At 44.0% G+C, this 19430-nt stretch overlaps 1 protein-coding gene across 4 annotated transcripts in view; it reads right to left on the bottom strand.

The window, feature by feature from the left end:
- The window catches only part of LOC119967580, a 68113-nt gene that overhangs the window by 18221 nt on the left and 30462 nt on the right, over positions 1-19430 (bottom strand). For all 4 annotated transcript variants that reach the window (XM_038800291.1, XM_038800289.1, XM_038800293.1 and 1 more), the window contains 2 exons: positions 12861-12947; positions 8028-8116 (listed from right to left, as the gene is read on the bottom strand). In XM_038800291.1, coding sequence (XP_038656219.1) covers positions 8028-8116; positions 12861-12947 — 176 coding nt within the window. The remainder of the gene's footprint in view (positions 1-8027; positions 8117-12860; positions 12948-19430) is intronic.

The raw sequence follows: 19430 nt of genomic DNA, 5'->3' as shown, positions 1-19430 counted from the left end.
ATTTTCAGAAGACCGCAAATTGCATACATTTAGAATTTGACAATAATATTTGACATGAAATGTTGGTCCACAATTCACCTCATGCAAAATGAAATGCAAAGAATTCTGTGTGGTAAACCTCAATGCAAGAATAATTATAGAATCCCTTCAGTGCGGGATATTAAGTAATGGTTTAAGAGGCATTCCAATTAGTTGTCTCATTTATGTTAAGTATCCAATAATTGACACTGATTATGTAAAGGGGCTTCAGGTGGCCTGTGTGTCAGGTGATGTGATGATAGCGTTTTGTGCAGAGTCTGTTAAAATAAAATAAAGGTGTTTGTGAAAAGGAGCAGAACCTTTGACTCTTTATACAACAGCAGCTAAATGTCTAACACAGAAGGGGCCATTTAGCCCATCGAATCTGCACCAACCCTATGAATGAGCATCCTATCTAGGCCAACTCCCCCGCCCTATTGCCGTAATCCCACCTAATTTGCACATCTTTGGATACTTTTTTTTTTATAAATGTTTTTTACTGAGTTTTCATATTTTATATATGACAAATTACAAATTATTAGAGAGAGAAAAAAAAGAAAACACAAAAATTTAGCATGAATATTTACAGGTAAGCATCTTCGTAGTAGTATCTGCGCCCCCCCCCCCCCCCCTCAACATGTTTATTTAGTTTGGTTTTGGGCCTTAGCTAGCCATCGAACCCCCGCAACGAACCTGTAGCCCCCCCCCCCCCCTCCCGCTACCTTCCCCCGACTATTCTTCCTCTTGTACATTGGCCACAAATAGGTCCCGGAACAGTTGCATGAATGGCTCCCACGTTCTGTGGAAGCCGTCGTCCGACCCTCGGATGGCAAATTTGATTTTCTCCATTTGGAGAGATTCCGAGAGGTCGGACAGCCAGTCCGCAGCTCTGGGCGGTGCTGCTGACCGCCAGCCAAACAGGATTCTACGGCGGGCGACCAGGGAGGCAAAGGCAAGGGCGTCTGCCCTCCTCCCCAGGAATAGATCTGGCTGTTCTGAAACCCCGAAGACCGCCACTATCGGGCATGGCTCCACCCTCACTCCCACCACTTTGGACATTACCTCGAAGAAGGCTGTCCAGTACTCCACGAGTCTGGGGCAAGACCAGAACATGTGGGCGTGGTTGGCCGGGCCTCTTTGGCACCGTTCACATCTGTCTTCCACCTCCGGGAAGAACCTACTCATACGGGTTCTTGTTAAGTGGGCTCTATGTACCACTTTTAGTTGCGTCAGGCTGAGCCTTGCGCACGTGGAGGTGGAGTTGACCCTATGCAGTGCTTCGCTCCAGAGTCCCCACCCGATCTCCATCCCCAGGTCGTCCTCCCATTTCCTCCTTGTTGCGTCCAGTACGGTGTCGTCCCTATCTACCAGTCGGTCATACATGTCACTACAGTTCCCTTTCTCTAGGATACTTGCGTCCAGTAGGTCTTCCAGTAGTGTCTGTCGTGGCGGTTGTGGGTACGTCCTTGTCTCCTTTCGTAGGAAGTTTTTGAGCTGCAGGTACCGTAGCTCGTTCCCCCCAGCTAGCTGAAATTTCTCTGTCAGTTCGTCCAGTGTTGCGATCCTGTCGTCCGTGTATAGGTCCCTGACTGTCAGTGTCCCCCCGTCCTGCCTCCACCTTTTGAAGGTGGCGTCGGTCAGTGCTGGTTTGAACCTATGGTTGTTGCAGATGGGAGCCCTGTTCGACATTTTGGTCAGGCCAAGTTGCTGCCGCAGTTGGTTCCAGGATTGGAGGGTGGCTGTCACCACTGGGCTGCTGGAGTGTTTTTTGGGTGGGGATGGGAGTGCTGCCGTGGCGAGGGCCCGGAGGGAGGTTCCCATGCAGGAGGCCTCCTCCGCACGCACCCACTCAGCTTCTGGCTCCTGGATCCATCCCCTTACTCGCTCGGCTGTTGCTGCCCAGTGGTAGAATTGTAGATTCGGGAGGGCTAACCCTCCCCTGGTTTTTGTTTTTTGTAAGACCTTCTTTGGGATCCTAGCATTTTTACCCCCCCATACGAACGCCATGATGAGTTTGTCCAGCGCTTTGAAAAAGGCCTTGGGGATGTAGATCGGAATGGTTCTAAACAGGAAGAGGAACCTGGGCAGTACGTTCATTTTGATCGTCTGAACTCTCCCCGCGAGGGAGAGCGGGAGTGTGTTCCATCTTTGCAGGTCCTTTTTAACTTCCTCCGTCAGGCTGGTGAGGTTCCATTTGTGGATCCCTTTCCAGTCATGGGCTATTTGGATCTCCAGGTAGCGGAATTTATGTCGGGCTTGTTTGAACGGCAGCCCCTTTAGTGCTGCCCCCCCCCCCCCCCTTGCGGGTGTACTGGGAAGATCTCACTTTTGCTCATGTTGAGTTTGTAGCCCGAGAAGGCTCCAAACTCTGTCAGGAGCGCGATGATTCCGTCCATGCTGCTTTGTGGGTCCGAGATATAGAGGAGCAGATCATCCGCATAGAGTGAGACTCTGTGCTCTCTACCTCCCCTTCGGATCCCCCTCCAATTTTTTGCTGCCCTGAGCGCGATTGCTAGCGGTTCAATTGCTAGTGCGAACAGCAGCGGGGACAGTGGGCATCCTTGTCTGGTGCCCCTGTGCAGCTGGAAGTATTGGGAGTTGGTATTGTTGGTCTGTACACTCGCCATGGGAGCGTTGTACAGGAGCTTTACCCAAGCGGTGAACCCTGTTCCAAGCCCGAACCGCTCCAGTACCTCTATGAGGTATTTCCACTCGACTCTGTCGAAGGCCTTTTCTGCGTCCAGGGAGACGATCACCTCTTGTGTTCTCTCCCCGGAGGGGGTCATTATCACGTTCAGCAGGCGCCTGATGTTCGCGGTCAGCTGTCTACCTTTGACAAAGCCCGTCTGGTCCTCTGTGACCACCTCAGGTACACAGTCTTCTAGCCTTTTGGCTATCTTTGGATACTTAAGGGGCAATTTATCATGGCCAATCTGCATAACCTGCACATCTTTGGACTGTGGGAAGAAACTGGAGTACCCGGAGGCAACCCTCGCAAACAGTGAGAGAAAGTGCAAACTACACACAGTCACCAAAGGCTGGAATTGAGCCTGGGTCCCTGGTGTGGTGAGGCAGCAGTGTTAACCACTGTGCCGCCCAATAATAAACATAGCACTGGATCCAGTATATTAATATACTCAGGACTAAATATTAATAAATGATGGTAAAGAGAATTAAAAGATCAGTAGCGGGTGCAATGCATATACACAGATAGCACAGTAACTAGGGACCTGTGTTCAATTCCAGCCTTGGGTGACTGTGTGGAGTTTGCATTTCTCCCGTGTCTGCGTGGGTTTCCTCCAGGTGCTCCGATTTCCTCCCACAGTCCAAAGATATGCAGGTTAGATGGATTGGCCATGCTAAATTGCTCCTACTGCACAGGGATGTACAGATTAGGTTGCAGGGATAGGGCGGGGCATGGATCTAGATAGGGTGCTCTTTCAGAGGGTTGGTGCAGGCTTAATGGGCCAAATGGCCTCCTTCTGCACTGTAGGAATTCTAAGATTCCATGGTTCTGACAACTAAATGCAATCTAGTGTCATACTTGTCCAGGAGATGTGCTTCCATCTGCATATTGGTCCACCTGATGTTACAGACCCTGTAACATCACCAGCCTTCCCACTGGATTTAACTCTGCTGCCTCCATTGCAACAAGTCCCGATCACTCATGAGCTTTGGCTTAGACAATTAAGGCACCATTTTAAAATTCAGCCTTTGGTTTCCAAAACCATCCATTGTCTTCCCCTCCTCATTTTTAATCTCCTCCAGCCACACAACCCTCAGAGTGTACTACCAAATTACCACTGACACTATAGTTAAGAAAGCCCACCAACGACTCTACTTTCTCAGAAGACTAAGGAAATTTGACATGTCAGCTACGACTCTCACCAACTTCTACAGATGCACCATAGAAAGCATTCTTTCTGGTTGTATCACAGCTTGGTATGGAGCCTGCTCTGCCAAGACTGCTGGAAATTACAAAAGGTCGTGAATGTAGCCCAATCCATCACACAAACCAGCCTCCCATCCATTGAGTCTGTCTACAATTCCTGCTGTCTCGGAAAGGCAGCCAGCATAATTAAGGACCCCACGCACCCCGGACATACTCTCTTCCATCTTCTTCCGTCAGGAAAAAGATACCAAAGTTTGAGGTCACATACCAACCGACTCAAGAACAGCTTCTTCCCTGCTGCCATCAGACTTTTGAATGGATCTACCTCGTATTAAGTTGATCTTTTCTCTACACCTTGCTATAACTGTAACATTATATTCTGCAGTCTCTCCTTCCTTCCCTATGTACGGTATGCATTGTTTGTACAGCAGGCAAGAAACAATAATTTTCACTGTATACTAATACATGTGACAATAATAAATCAAATCAAATCAAAGATATCTGCGTTTAATTCTAGGCTCCCAATTTTAATTACAGCACCATTCACTTTCAACCACCTAAACCTCACGTTCTGGAATTTCCTATCTTTTTGCTTCTCTGCCCCCTTTAACATGCTTCTCCCCGAGGATTGCTGAAAAAAAGACACGTTGAAGCTTTTCATCTTTCATCCATCAGGACACTTCGTAAAAAAAATAAATTTAGAGTGCCCTTAGGTCCTGTGCTCTTTCTGAGGGTTGGTGCAGACTCGATGGGCTAAACGGCCTCCTTCTGTGATGTAGGAATTCTATACAAGAGCAAGTCGGAGACAGGAAGTTCTACAGCGAGTAACCCACCTCCTGATTCCACAAAGCCTGTTGCCATTTACAAGGCACAAGTTAGAATCTAGTAGAATATTGTCTCTTTGCCTGGATGAATGCAACTCCAAGAACACAGCTGCAACAACACAATCCAAGACAAAGTCGCTTGCTTGATCCACAAACTGCTACAAGGTAATTCCACTTCAGTCAGTGGAGCGAGTAGCTAAAGTTTGCAATCACTTTGAAACCAAAATGAAATTCTGGGCAACACATCTTTGAACATTGTGCTGACTGTTAATCATTAACCCTTCTATCACTGGCATATAATGCCAGCAGTGAATATCATCTACAAGGTGCATTGCCATAACTGACCAAAAACTCTGACATCACCTTCCAAACCTGCAGACTCTACGAGTTAGAAGAACAAAGCCAGGGGATGTTTGGAAACAACCAAGACCTCCAAGTTGCCCTCCAAATCATATATCATCCGGAGCTGGAACTATATTATCATTGCTTCACTGTTGCCGGGTCAAAATCCTTAAACTCGCTCCCTAATATGGGATGACCTCCTATACCACTTGGACTGCAGAGGTTCAACATGGTGGCTTATCACCCCGTTTTCAAGTGCAGTTAAGAGCTAACATCCCACAAATGAATTTTTAAAAAATCTTTTGGGTAATGTGGCTTTTTGGAATTTGCCTCGTAACATTTATCAAAGACTGCTTTTGAAGGTACTTTGCTGCATTCCTGGATTTGCCAGAGAATGCTGCAGCATCTTCTTAAGAGGTGCCAGAGGTAGGGGAGCTGTCCACACAAAGACCACAAGAGTCACAGAAGGCGGCTGTCTATAGAAAGTCTCCCAGAAAGTCTATAGGAACACATTCCATGACTCTTTTATGCTAGTTTTGAATTGAAGTGTACTTGCCACAGGTCCAGTGGCAGAGGATATTTTCCCCGAGATGAAAATATTAGGATGTTATACAGTCTTTTTTTCAATAATTCTCCCATCTGGAAGACCCAGAATTAGGAAAAAAGGATTGAATTCTAAGGCTTTGCAAATATCCTCTTAAGTTCCTTAACTACACCAAACCAATAGGATTGAATCTTGGCACAGGGCCATGCACACTGTATATAATCGTGCTTCACTACCAGGCACATCAGGAATATAGCAGGAACAAACCTATGTCTCAAACTCTGTGATATGCAAGTGGTGCAGTCCCTTGAACTGAGTCTCCTTCATTCTATTGCATACCAAATGTTTATTGGCATAATCCCACATACTACCCCATATCTCCTCATCAATGTTAGTTGCCAAGATTCTTTCCCAAGATGCAAGGTACCCAATGTGCTAACACATGATCTAGAACTCAAAAGGTATCAGAAAACTTGCCAACTGTTCATGCTCTGCAGATATCAAGATGTTTTACCACCAGGGAAAAGGGAAGTACAAGAGTCCAGACGCAAGGTTGTCTTGTGAAGAATAAATTTAGCATAGGATTTTAGCGTCATATTTGGGCGTGCATAAAAAATATTAGCTTTAACTAGAGGACGGCGCTCAATCTCAGCGAAGACTTAACTAACCCTACCACCCAACTCCACACCAACCAACCACCCATCACCCTGCCATGGCTCACTCAACTTCATTGTCAAAAAGATAAGAGGTGTCCAAAGTGCACTCTTTTCCCATAACCTCAAAGATAACAGCACATGAAAGCAAAACTGTGCATGGACTACATAGACGACTTAAAATACTTTTTGCTGTAACAGGATAGCAGGCAACTTTCACCCTCTTCCTCACATATCGCACACCCTTGCAGGAGAAAAGACAACAACAGTATAATGATAAGTGAGCAATGTCCAGGATTACTGAGGAACCACAGAATAACACCATCTTGTTGCTTGAAAAGGCCAAATCTGTAACAGGATCACACACTTGAGTATTCCAACAAACTAAGCATCTTCACTTAAAAGGATAATATAAGACCAGTGGTTGGGGGGGGCAAAAGGCTTCAAAAAACAGGTGACATCGTGCTCCATCAAACCTGGTACACCCAACCTCCTAATCAGGATTACTAAAGCATGGCAGCTAATCTTCCAACTCAGTCGGGAACTTGCCCCTCACTTGCCGCCAGAAACTGGATACATGAATGCGGCTTGCCCTGCCACTGCCTCCCAAATCCATCAGGATATGCAACATGCCATGCAGCAGGATGCCAACAAACCGAAGGCAGGCCCTTATCAGGGAAAGTGCTCTATCAAATACACGGATTCTCTCAAGAATACTTTGTGGTTCTTCAAGATGAGGTCCAAACACCTGCAACATGGAGGTGAGATCGCCATCTAGAACGACACTCTCAGAGGTGGTTATCATCCCGATGCCCACTGCACTGCCGAGGTTCAGGCCCGCTCACCAGCAACACCGCCACTGCAAACTGAGCCCCACCCCAGCCAACTCTGACCACCTCAATCACATGAGGATCCTTTACGATTTCGCTCAGCTCCACATAACAAAACTACAGTTAGGACCATCCGGGGTGCATATTATCAAGAATATGACCCAAAAAAAGATAATTATGAAATGTGCACAAGGATAAAACAAAAGGATTAAAAGATGAGCAGAGCTAGATCTCGTGGAAACACAGCCACCCCTTCCTCACAACCCGTGATCCACCCCACCCCCTGGAATAAGTAATTTTAAAAAGATGAACTGTAACGTAAAGGTAAAGTTGCCATAGTCCCAGATGACAATAGGCTCCCCTTTGAGGGGGAGAGCTGACTGGTGGTGATTTAAGGTGATTTGACCAGAGGACCACCACACCTCAAGTAAGGTTAAGAATGCAATACCTTCATGAATAATCTCAGCTGGTATTGAACCCACGCTGCTGGTGCCGCTCTGCATCACGAACCAGATGTCTAGCCCAGTGAGCTGAACCGACCCCGAAAGAGCTGTATTGCATAGCATGGACTTTAAAAGACTAAGTAACTGGAATCACTGTATGAGTGGATCGTCATTAGTGTCATTGCATTGGAGCATTCAATTTCCTGAATGATTGCACATTTTATACAAATCAAATTAACATAGATACATTCTGGAATTTATGATATTGGGAAGAAACAAACAGACCACCAGGATAAACATTTCTATTAAAGTAAAACAATTAAAACAAATTAAAATAAATACTTACAATAAGCTAGGAATATAAATGATTGCAACTCTGATGGGCAATTAAACATGTATTAATTAATTAATTAATTACAGCAGCTATGAGTATGTAAACATTGCTCAAAGATACAAGAAGGATTGAAAGATGGCGCCAAACCTTTTCGGCATGCCGTCATTGGTTGCTGTTTTAACCAAACGTTTGCGCTTTCCCTGGTTGGTTGAATCACTGGTGCTGGCCGTTGCTTCCTGGAATTAGATACAAATGGAATGAATTTGCCTGCTCTGGATTTACAATGAGTTCTGACCAAATTTCAGAATGTATTTGGAAGGATTACCCTTACTCCTGCAGCATGAAAGCGGAGGTCATTTCTTCCCCAGGACAAAAAGGGGATTGCTCTATCGTTAAGTGATGGAACAGAAATGTTCTCCCCAACCAGGCTTCCTTCCAATTTCCAAATTAATTGCACAGTACAGCAGAATGAAAGTAATGATGGTGCCCCTCTACTTTTGCCAGCAATTTTAATACTTAACCCCAGATTGTCAGCGTTTTTACATCAGATCGTCTCTCCTTGTGGTTTTTCAAATGGTCAACTTGACACTTTGGGCACTCACTCACAAGGAGTTATACTAAAACTGTGCAAATGAATTTCAGGCATTTCAGGTCAATCTGCTTCACCCAGTCAATGTTTGTGGTCAGGCCTCATTTACATTGACCAGGTGAGCTGCCAAAACCAGTCACAGTGTTCACCAGCAGCTCAATGATTGGGAGGGTGGGGAATCTGATGGGGCAGCTGATCAGAAATCAGTCAAGTGCAGCACCTCAGAGGGGACGAGTGAAAGTGCCAGGAGTGAAATGAGGCAGCAGTTTACAGCAACAGGGAAATGTTTCCAATCCTGCCAACAAAGAGGGGACATATTGGAAGCTGTTAAGGTTCAAAACACGTGAGTGACCACAGTAAAAAGAAAGAGCAGACCAACTTTCATCTTTCCCTAACTAAAGCAAAGGTTCATTGTCTAGACTTGCAGCAGCCAGTGTCTGCGGGTGGGTTGAGGGTGATAACAATGCAGATGAGGATGGAAACGACACCACGGTCCTGATCCAATTTGCCGCTTTAAATGAGACCTCCAGCCGTTTCTGGCAGAGGCTCTGGATGCCTAAATTGAGGTCCTGTGAAAATTGGAATGGAAGAAACTCCAGCGCCATGTTGGCAGCTCAGTGGGTTATGTAATTTTGAAGATTTACAAACATCTGAGGAAGAAATGTCTCCTCATCTCAGTCCAAAATAGCAAATACTAAAGTATCCTGAGACTGCAGCATGATTTTCCTCTCCTGATCGTGGTGGTCGTCATTGCAGGCATAAGAGCTAAATCTTGAGACAAGGCCCAAGACACGTTTAATGATGACACAAAACAAGGAAGTGAATCTGAACATCAGTCAGCAATGTCAGGCCGCATTTCCCGCAGCCAAATGCCACAATGTCATTAGCATAAATCAGCATCTCATTATGACACCTGCTGGCCAGAATCATCCCTCCGAGCTGGATTGAGAGCACACGTCAGCGAGCAATTAAAACGTGTTGCATAACAGGGTGTCACTGCGTTGCAGCTGGTGGCCTACGTGTCACACATAGTTTAGTTCACATACCTCGCGTTTTGCAGGAATCAGCCCCAGGCTTCACCACATCAGTTTCATGTTGGGAGTGGTGGTGGGGGTGTCTCAGGCAAATCTCTGCAGCTACCACACCAGGGTTAAGACGGAGGTGGCTTTTACTGTGCTGCAGGACACAGGTTGCACTGGGGAAGTGGTCAGGAAGGACTGGGGCTGGAGTGTAACCAGCAGGGAAGGTTGCACTGAGACACAGTGGCAGGGGTAGGGTCAGTAAAGGGCTACCTAATGGAATGTGAGGACAGAGGCACAGCTGAGATAGATTAGCAGCAACTCAATTGACATGCGGGGGGTCAGGCAAGTGAAGCAATTCTGCCCATTCAAGCAACACAGATCAAAGTGGCAATGATAGGGGAATTTTAAGGCTGTTAACAAGGGGTTAAAACTGGGAAAACAGGTTAGCACTGCTGCCTCAAAGCACTGAGGACCCAGGTTTGATCCCAGCCCCGGGTCACTGTCCGTGTCAACATTCTCCCAGTGACTGCATGAATCGGAAAGCAGAACATCCAGTCACCTGACTGAAGATTTCAGCCATGTAGGTGGAGTGGTGGAGCTGGATTCAAAAAGAGAGCTGGTGACATATTTGAAAGTGATTAATTTAGAGGGCTACAGAAATAGGGCTGGAGAATGGGACTAGCTGGGTAGCTCTTTTGGAAGCCGGCAGACACGATGGGCTGAATGGTCTCCTGCTGTACTGTAAATAACAAACAATAACCTGTGAACTACATCATTACCTCCTGAGAATTCATTTGCATACAATGAAACAGCCGGTGGAAATCACATCGCATGTATTGTGGTGACTGTCACTGGCAGATCAAAGTGTAAAGTGACCAAATAAATTAATGCCACACATCAGTTTGTCATTCTCTCACAGATATGCTGTATGAGAAAGCTTAACTATTGGCTGAATTACTCAAAAATCGTTTCTATCCAGGGGATCTTCAGTTGTATTGCTCATTGGAAATTAATCAGAATAATGATAGCAACACAAGGCCACATAACACTGTATATCATATCATTCTGTTGTTGAAGTGGATCAGTGTTGAAATTAAAGGAAGCAAACTTGAATAGAATAGAATACCTAGTGCAAAAGGAGAGCCCCGCCCAGGTTCATGCCGCAGCCTCTATCCTATCTCCATAACCCCACCCAGCCTCCACTTTCCTGGACACTAAGGGACAATTTTTCTAAGTGATCAAGCCACCTAATCTGCACATCTCAGGACTGAGGCAGGAAACCGCAGCACCCAGAAGAAACTCACGCAGACACGGGGAGATAGCACAAAATCCATTCAGACGCTCACCCAAGGCCAAAATTGAACCCGGGCTCAGTAGGTGACATCTTTTACAGAAATAATTGACAGTTACAATTTTTCTGCACCAGAATGCACCAATTCAAAACGTTGTGTATACCTCTGCATGTGTTTAAATTAAAATTTATTTATACTGTCTGTCACATTTTAAACACAGCACCAAAATCTATTGCAGCTTTCCACCCAGGAACCAATCACCACTACAGATTTCTTAATCTCTACTGATATACATGCACAAAAATAAACTAATATTCTTGTGTTTCTCTCATACACTTGCTGCAACCCTTTTGTATGACCCTTGTATATCATTCTTAAGCACTGGCAAATGTATTCTACCATTCTACCTCACTGGAATGGATTATTCTTGACCCATGATTGGTCCACAGACACAGGGACCCTGAACTCCCATTTTCTGAATTGCTGGAACAAGCTAAAGAAGAGACTAACACAACCCAATCCGAACAGCCTCAAGGTTGGTACAATGATGTTAAACATTTGATTGCTACAATTAAGACTATTTATATTGTCTGTCTTTTCCTAAAAGAAAGACTAATATTATGCTGTATTTCAGCTCCCTCCCCAACATACTTGTGCCACAAAGTCTTCAAACCATTAAACTAAATCTGTCAAACAAAACTAGGATTCTCACCTGCAAAGTGAATTAAATAAACCTACCGTTCTTTCAAGGATAAGGAACAATTACACTTTGCAGCCATAAAAACGGACGCATCCCAACAATAGATTTGATACAGGATCGTTTTCTCTGCTCTTATCTAACAGTAACCAGAACTTACATTTGTATAGCATCCTTAATCTAGTGAAGTCTTATCAAACAAAATTAGACACGGAGCCAGATAAAGAGTTATTAGGAATGTTTAGGTTTAAAAAGGAGAGAGATAGTTGGAGAGGAAGTGGAGTTTGTGGAGGAAATTCCAGAGCGGAGTGCCCAGGCAGCTGAAGGCACAGCCGCCAACAGCACCGAGATGGAATGTGCAAGAAAAGACACTGGGAATCAAAGAACAAAAACAGAACTGGGCATAACATAATGGACAGCAGAGTTGTGGATGAACCAGTCTAATTTATACTTTGAGATCCTCTAATTTATTGTGAGCAGCACCACAGGTGTTTGATTATGCAGGTCTTTTAAGGTTAATCAACCAATTATACTCAAAGAAACAAACTCGGGGACAAATTAAAAGGGGCCGCTCCGGGTAGGGTAACTGCCCAAACTAAAAAAACAGCAATGGAAACCTGCCAAACATCAAATCAAAGTGTGATTAAGAGGGTCTATAAAGCAATCCAACCCCTGTGGTGCCCATTGGGCATGGAAGGTGTTGATGGTGCCTGTGGACACCGCATGCTCCCTCTCCAGGGACACTCGGCTCCAATGGTTGATTTTGCACCTTGTATCTAATATGTCTTTGTCACAAAACACCAATAAACACTAATAAAGGGGAACTGTCCTATGTTTTTCATGTATTGAACGATCTGTCTGGACTGTGTACAGAACAATACTTTTCACTGTAGCTGTGACAATAAATCCAAATGTTTCCTGCTGTCCTTTTATAACCAGTTTTTATACAAGTTGTCAATCTCTTACATTACACTTTCTCATTTTGCCAGCTTATTTTTTCAATGAAATTTAGGAGAACTGTGTGACTGTCACTGAAATAGAACTGAGCATAAATAAAATTGTGATCCAAGTGTTTTTCAGTGCAAATATTTCTCTGTGTGCAAATAATCCCACATTCAATCATATTCTGAACTAAACTCGTTCACTCATACTAGAGTTTAGGGTGTACAATTATTTGTCAAAATAAGAAGCTCATTGTAAAAAGGAAATGATTTCATGTTACAGTGCCTGAGATATATGAGACCTTATTTAATCTTGCTATCAGTGCATATTCACTTGGTACAGCTTTAAATTTTCTGAGACACAATACGAGCCTCTAAGTGTTACAGCTAAAACCACTCACCAGTACAGTTACTGACTATGTACTGTAGAACTACTCACTGGTACAATTCGTGATGATGTATTTTCTGAAGTGCTTTCAGAGGAGACAGTCTTTGAAGAACGCTTTACTGGGGACATGAATCTAGACTACAAAAAACAATGCCAAATAAACACGATTATTAGTAACACAAACAAAAATGTTCAATTATTAATGTTACAATTATTAATATCCATGTTAAGGGTGAACTAATGGGTTTAGTAAAAGGGGGGATAGATCTAACACCCCTGCATTAAAGTAATATCACATGTTATTTACACTGTATACCCCAAGGTCTTGAGGTCAGCAGAACTCACCAGCAAGTATGTCAACTTCTCAGAAAATCAGACAGTTTGAAGCTGAAAGGTTACAGGCAAGCTTTTGGATGAAGGTTTAATAATAAATCTACATAGACAAGATCGGAATTTTAAAAATAATGTTCTGCATACTGACTAACTGTTTGGAAGTCTGTATCTGTGACTTGGAGCTGAGAGTTGTATTAGAAAGCTCTCCATGTGATTGTTGTGCCAGAGGAGGGTTCTACTCCAGCGTTTCTCTGGGGTAGTTCCCTGCATGCTTGAACCATGAATAAACTATTGAAACCTGTCCCTGGGTTTCCCATGTTTAGTTGGAAGAAGTCCACAGCACCCATGTCAAGTTGTTGGCCAGTCAAAGATCTCCTCAGGTTTAGCAAGTAAGCTCAGAGATGGGAAGGGCAGAGGGTGTAGTAAAAATAAAAGAAAGGCTTTAATATTAAGTTTAACAACTTTACACATTAATAACAGTTACGTTTTCTCTCAGCAGCAAGTGCTAATAATGGAGCATGGTTGCATTAGGGGAACTGGGAGCGGAGATGGAACGGACCGCTGCTCCATTCATTGTGTACTATTGGTACACAACAACTGGGGTGGTCATATACCCCCCAGGTCCAATTGGCTTTCTTGCTTGTATCCTTGATTAAACATTTGTAACTGCCATGTCGGATGTATCAGACAAGCAGTATCAGATTTTAAGCATCATATGATTTCTGGCCTCCATTGAATCTCTTTAATAGAAACATAGAAAATAGAAACAGGAGGAGGCCATTCGGCTTTTCGAGTCTTCTCCACCATTCATTATCATCATGGCTGATCATCAAGTTCAATACCCAATATCCCTTTAGCCCCAAGAACGATATTTGATTCCTAATCGAGCAGTATTACCCAGATGTTAACCACAGAGAGCTAACAACCACTTATGATATTTATTGGGTTTTTAGTGCACCGCAGGAGACCCAGATTTGTGGTAGCTGGCATTAAACAGGAGAAAAGGGACACAACAAGGTACAGTATTTAAACTGTATACCCTAAGGTCTTGAGATCAGCAGAACCCGCCAGCAAGAATGTCAACTTCTTAGAAAAGTTAGATACAATATTGGTCATCTTATATAAGGAAGGACGTGAATGCATTGGAAGCAGTTCAGAGACAGTTTACCAGATTAACATCTGGAATAGACTAGTTGTCTTACTGAGGAAAAGTTGGACAGGCCAGGCTTGTATTTGCTGGAGTTTAGAAGAGTAAGAGGCGAATTGATTGAAACAAAAAAGATCCTGAGGGATCTTGACAGAGTGGACTTGGAGAGGATGTTTCCTCTTGTGGGAGAAACTGGAACTTGAGGTGCCTTTTGAAAAATAAGGGGTCACCCATTTAAACTGAGGCAAAGGTTTTTCTCTGAGTGTGTTAGGAATTCTCTTCCTGAGAGGTCAGTGGGAGCAGAGTCTTTGACTATTTTTAAGGCAAAGTTAGATAGATTCTTGACAAGCCAGGGGATGATGGGTTATCTGGGATAGATGGGATGCAGATTCGAGATTATCAGATCTTGAATGGCGGAGCAGGCTTGAAGGGCCGAATGGCTTGCCCCTACTAGTTGTTTGTTTGTTCATATGCAACCATTCTTGTCCCAGTGGCTCTTCAACCTCACTTATTGATTTCCAATAGAACATAGAACATAGAACAGTACAGCACAGAACAGGCCCTTCGGCCCTCAATGTTGTGCCGAACAATGATCACCCCACTTAAACCCACGTAACCCGTATACCCATAACCCAACAATCCCCCCATTAACCTTACACTACGGGCAATTTAGCATGGCCAATCCACCTAACCCGCACATCTTTGGACTGTGGGAGGAAACCGGAGCACCCGGAGGAAACCCACGCACACACGGGGAGGACGTGCAGACTCCACACAGACAGTGACCCAGCCAGGAATCGAACCTGGGACCCTGGAGCTGTGAAGCATTGATGCTAACCACCATGCTACCGTGAGGCCCCAAAGAAGCCCGAGAAGGTAATGGTATCAAGTCCGTTTAAACAGCATCAGTTCTACACTCTGGCTGGCATTGTTTAGGTAATGATAAGATGTTATTTTTCAAAATAAGAAAATCAAACTAAAATGGAATACTTAGGACATGTTGCATACAAACAAGATTTAGAACATAGAACAGTACAGCACAGAACAGGCCCTTTGGCCCTCGATGTTGTGCCGAGCAATGATCACCCTACTCAAACCCACGTATCCACCCTATACCCGTAACCCAACAACCCCCCCCCCAACCTTCCGCCCGGAATTTATTCTCTTTCATTTTTCCCTAACTAAAGCAAAGGTTCATTGTCTAGACTTGCAGCAGCCAGTGTCTGCGGGTGGGTTGAGGGTGATAACAATGCTTATTAGGATGGAAACGACACCAAGGTCCTGATCCAATTTGCCACTTTAAATGAGACCTCCAGCCGTTTCTGGCAGAGGCTCTGGATGCCTAAATTGAGGTCCTGTGAAAATTGGAATGGAAGAAACTCCAGCGCCATGTTGGCAGCTCAGTGGGTTATGTAATTTTGAAGATTTACAAACATCTGAGGAAGAAATGTCTCCTCATCTCAGTCCAAAATAGCAAATACTAAAGTATCCTGAGACTGCAGCATGATTTTCCTCTCCTGATCGTGGTGGTCGTCATTGCAGGCATAAGAGCTAAATCTTGAGACAAGGCCCAAGACACGTTTAATGATGACACAAAACAAGGAAGTGAATCTGAACATCAGTCAGCAATGTCAGGCCGCATTTCCCGCAGCCAAATGCCACAATGTCATTAGCATAAATCAGCATCTCATTATGACACCTGCTGGCCAGAATCATCCCTCCGAGCTGGATTGAGAGCACACGTCAGCGAGCAATTAAAACGTGTTGCATAACAGGGTATCACCGCGTTGCAGCTGGTGGCCTACGTGTCACACGTAGTTTAGTTCACATACCTCGCGTTTTGCAGGAATCAGCCCCAGGCTTCACCACATCAGTTTCATGTTGGGAGTGGTGGTGGGGGTGTCTCAGGCAAATCTCTGCAGCTACCACACCAGGGTTAAGACGGAGGTGGCTTTTACTGTGCTGCAGGACACAGGTTGCACTGGGGAAGTGGTCAGGAAGGACTGGGGCTGGAGTGTAACCAGCAGGGAAGGTTGCACTGAGACACAGTGGCAGGGGTAGGGTCAGTAAAGGGCTACCTAACGGAATGTGCGGACAGAGGCACAGCTGAGATAGATTAGCAGCAGCTCAATTGACATGCGGGGAGTCAGGCAAGTGAAGCAATTCTGCCCATTCAAGCAACACAGATCAAAGTGGCAATGATAGGGGAATTTTAAGGCTGTTAACAAGGGGTTAAAACTGAGAAAACAGGTTAGCACTGCTGCCTCAAAGCACTGAGGACCCAGGTTTGATCCCAGCCCCGGGTCACTGTCCGTGTCAACATTCTCCCAGTGACTGCATGAATCGGAAAGCAGAACATCCAGTCACCTGACTGAAGATTTCAGCCATGTAGGTGGAGTGGTGGAGCTGGATTCAAAAGAGAGCTGGTGACATATTTGAAAGTGACTAATTTAGAGGGCTACAGAAATAGTGCTGGAGAATGGGACTAGCTGGGTAGCTATTTTGGAAGCCGGCAGACACGATGGGCTGAATGGACTCCTGCTGTACTGTAAATAACAAACAATAACCTGTGAACTACATCATTACCTCCTGAGAATTCATTTGCATACAATGAAACAGCCGGTGGAAATCACATCGCCTGTATTGTGGTGACTGTCACTGGCAGATCAAAGTGTAAAGTGACCAAATAAATTAATGCCACACATCACAGTTTGTCATTCTCTCACAGATATGCTGTATGAGAAAGCTTAACTATTGGCTGAATTACTCAAAAATCGTTTCTATCCAGGGGATCTTCAGTTGTATTGCTCATTGGAAATTAATCAGAATAATGATAGCAACACAAGGCCACATAACACTGTATATCATATCATTCTGTTGTTGAAGTGGATCAGTGTTGAAATTAAAGGAAGCAAACTTGAATAGAATAGAATACCTAGTGCAGAAGGAGGGCCCTGCCCAGGTTCATGCCGCAGCCTCTATCCTATCTCCATAACCCCACCCAGCCTCCACTTTCCTGGACACTAAGGGACAATTTTTCTAAGTGATCAAGCCACCTAATCTGCACATCTCAGGACTGAGGCAGGAAACCGCAGCACCCAGAAGAAACTCACGCAGACACGGGGAGATAGCACAAAATCCATTCAGACGCTCACCCAAGGCCACAATTGAACCCGGGCTCAGTAGGTGACATCTTTTACAGAAATAATTGACAGTTACAATTTTTCTGCACCAGAATGCACCAATTCAAAACGTTGTGTATACCTCTGCATGTGTTTAAATTAAAATTTATTTATACTGTCTGTCACATTTTAAACACAGCACCAAAATCTATTGCAGCTTTCCACCCAGGAACCAATCACCACTACAGATTTCTTAATCTCTACTGATATACATGCGCAAAAATAAACTAATACCCTTGTGTTTCTCTCATACACTTGCTGCAACCCTTTTGTATGACCCTTGTATATCATTCTTAAGCACTGGCAAATGTATTCTACCATTCTACCTCACTGGAAAGGATTATTCTTGACCCATGATTGGTCCACAGACACAGGGTCCCTGAACTCCCATTTTCTGAATTGCTGGAACAAGCTAAAGAAGAGACTAACACAACCCAATCCGAACAGCCTCAAGGTTGGTACAATGATGTTAAACATTTGATTGCTACAATTAAGACTATTTATATTGTCTGTCTTTTCCTAAAAGAAAGACTAATATTATGCTGTATTTCAGCTCCCTCCCCAACATACTTGTGCCACAAAGTCTTCAAACCATTAAACTAAATCTGTCAAACAAAACTAGGATTCTCACCTGCAAAGTGAATTAAATAAACCTACCATTCTTTCAAGGATAAGGAACAATTACACTTTGCAGCCATAAAAACGGACACATCCCAACAATAGATTTGATACAGGATTGTTTTCTCTGCTCTTATCTAACAGTAACCAGAACTTACATTTGTATAGCATCCTTAATCTAGTGAAGTCTTATCAAACAAAATTAGACACAGAGCCAGATAAAGAGTTATTAGGAATGTTTAGGTTTAAAAAGGAGAGAGATAGTTGGAGAGGAAGTGGAGTTTGTGGAGGAAATTCCAGAGCGGAGTGCCCAGGCAGCTGAAGGCACCGCCACCAACAGCACCGAGATGGAATGTGCAAGAAAAAACACCGGGAATCAAAGAACAAAAACAGAACTGGGCATAACATAATGGACAGCAGAGTTGTGGATGAACCAGTCTAATTTATACTTTGAGATCCTCTAATTTATTGTGAGCAGCACCACAGGTGTTTGATTATGCAGGTCTTTTAAGGTTAATCAACCAATTATACTAAAAGAAACAAACTCGGGGACAAATCAAAAGGGGCCGCTCCGGGTAGGGTAACTGCCCAAACTAAAAAAACAGCAATGGAAACTTGCCAAACATCAAATCAAAGTGTGATTAAGAGGGTCTATAAAGCAATCCAACCCCTGTGGTGCCTATTGGGCATGGAAGGTGTTGATGGTGCCTGTGGACACCGCATGCTCCCTCTCCAGGGACACTCGGCTCCAATGGTTGATTTTGCATCTTGTATCTAATATGTCTTTGTCACAAAACACCAACTATATGTAATAAAGGGGAACTGTCCTATGTTTTTCATGTATTGAACGATTTGTCTGGACTGTGTACAGAACAATACTTTTCACTGTAGCTGTGACAATAAATCCAAATGTTTCCTGCTGTCCTTTTATAACCAGTTTTTATACAAGTTGTCAATCTCTTACATTACACTTTCTCATTTTGCCAGCTTATTTTTTCAATGAAATTTAGGAGAACTGTGTGACTGTCACTGAAATAGAACTGAGCATAAATAAAATTGTGATCCAAGTGTTTTTCAGTGCAAATATTTCTCTGTGTGCAAATACTCCCACATTCAATCATATTCTGAACTAAACTCGTTCACTAATACTAGAGTTTAGGGTGTAAAATTATTTGTCAAAATAAGAAGCTCATTGTAAAAAGGAAATGATTTCATGTTACAGTGCCTGGGATATATGAGACCTTATTTAATCTTGCTATCAGTGCATATTCACTTGGTACAGCTTTAAATTTTCTGAGACACAATACTAGCCTCTAAGTGTTACAGCTAAAACCACTCACC

The sequence above is a fragment of the Scyliorhinus canicula genome, chromosome 6 (genome assembly GCF_902713615.1).
Source record: "Scyliorhinus canicula chromosome 6, sScyCan1.1, whole genome shotgun sequence".
Classification (NCBI taxonomy): Eukaryota; Metazoa; Chordata; class Chondrichthyes; order Carcharhiniformes; family Scyliorhinidae; genus Scyliorhinus; species Scyliorhinus canicula.
This window is presented reverse-complemented; position numbering and strand designations above follow the sequence as displayed.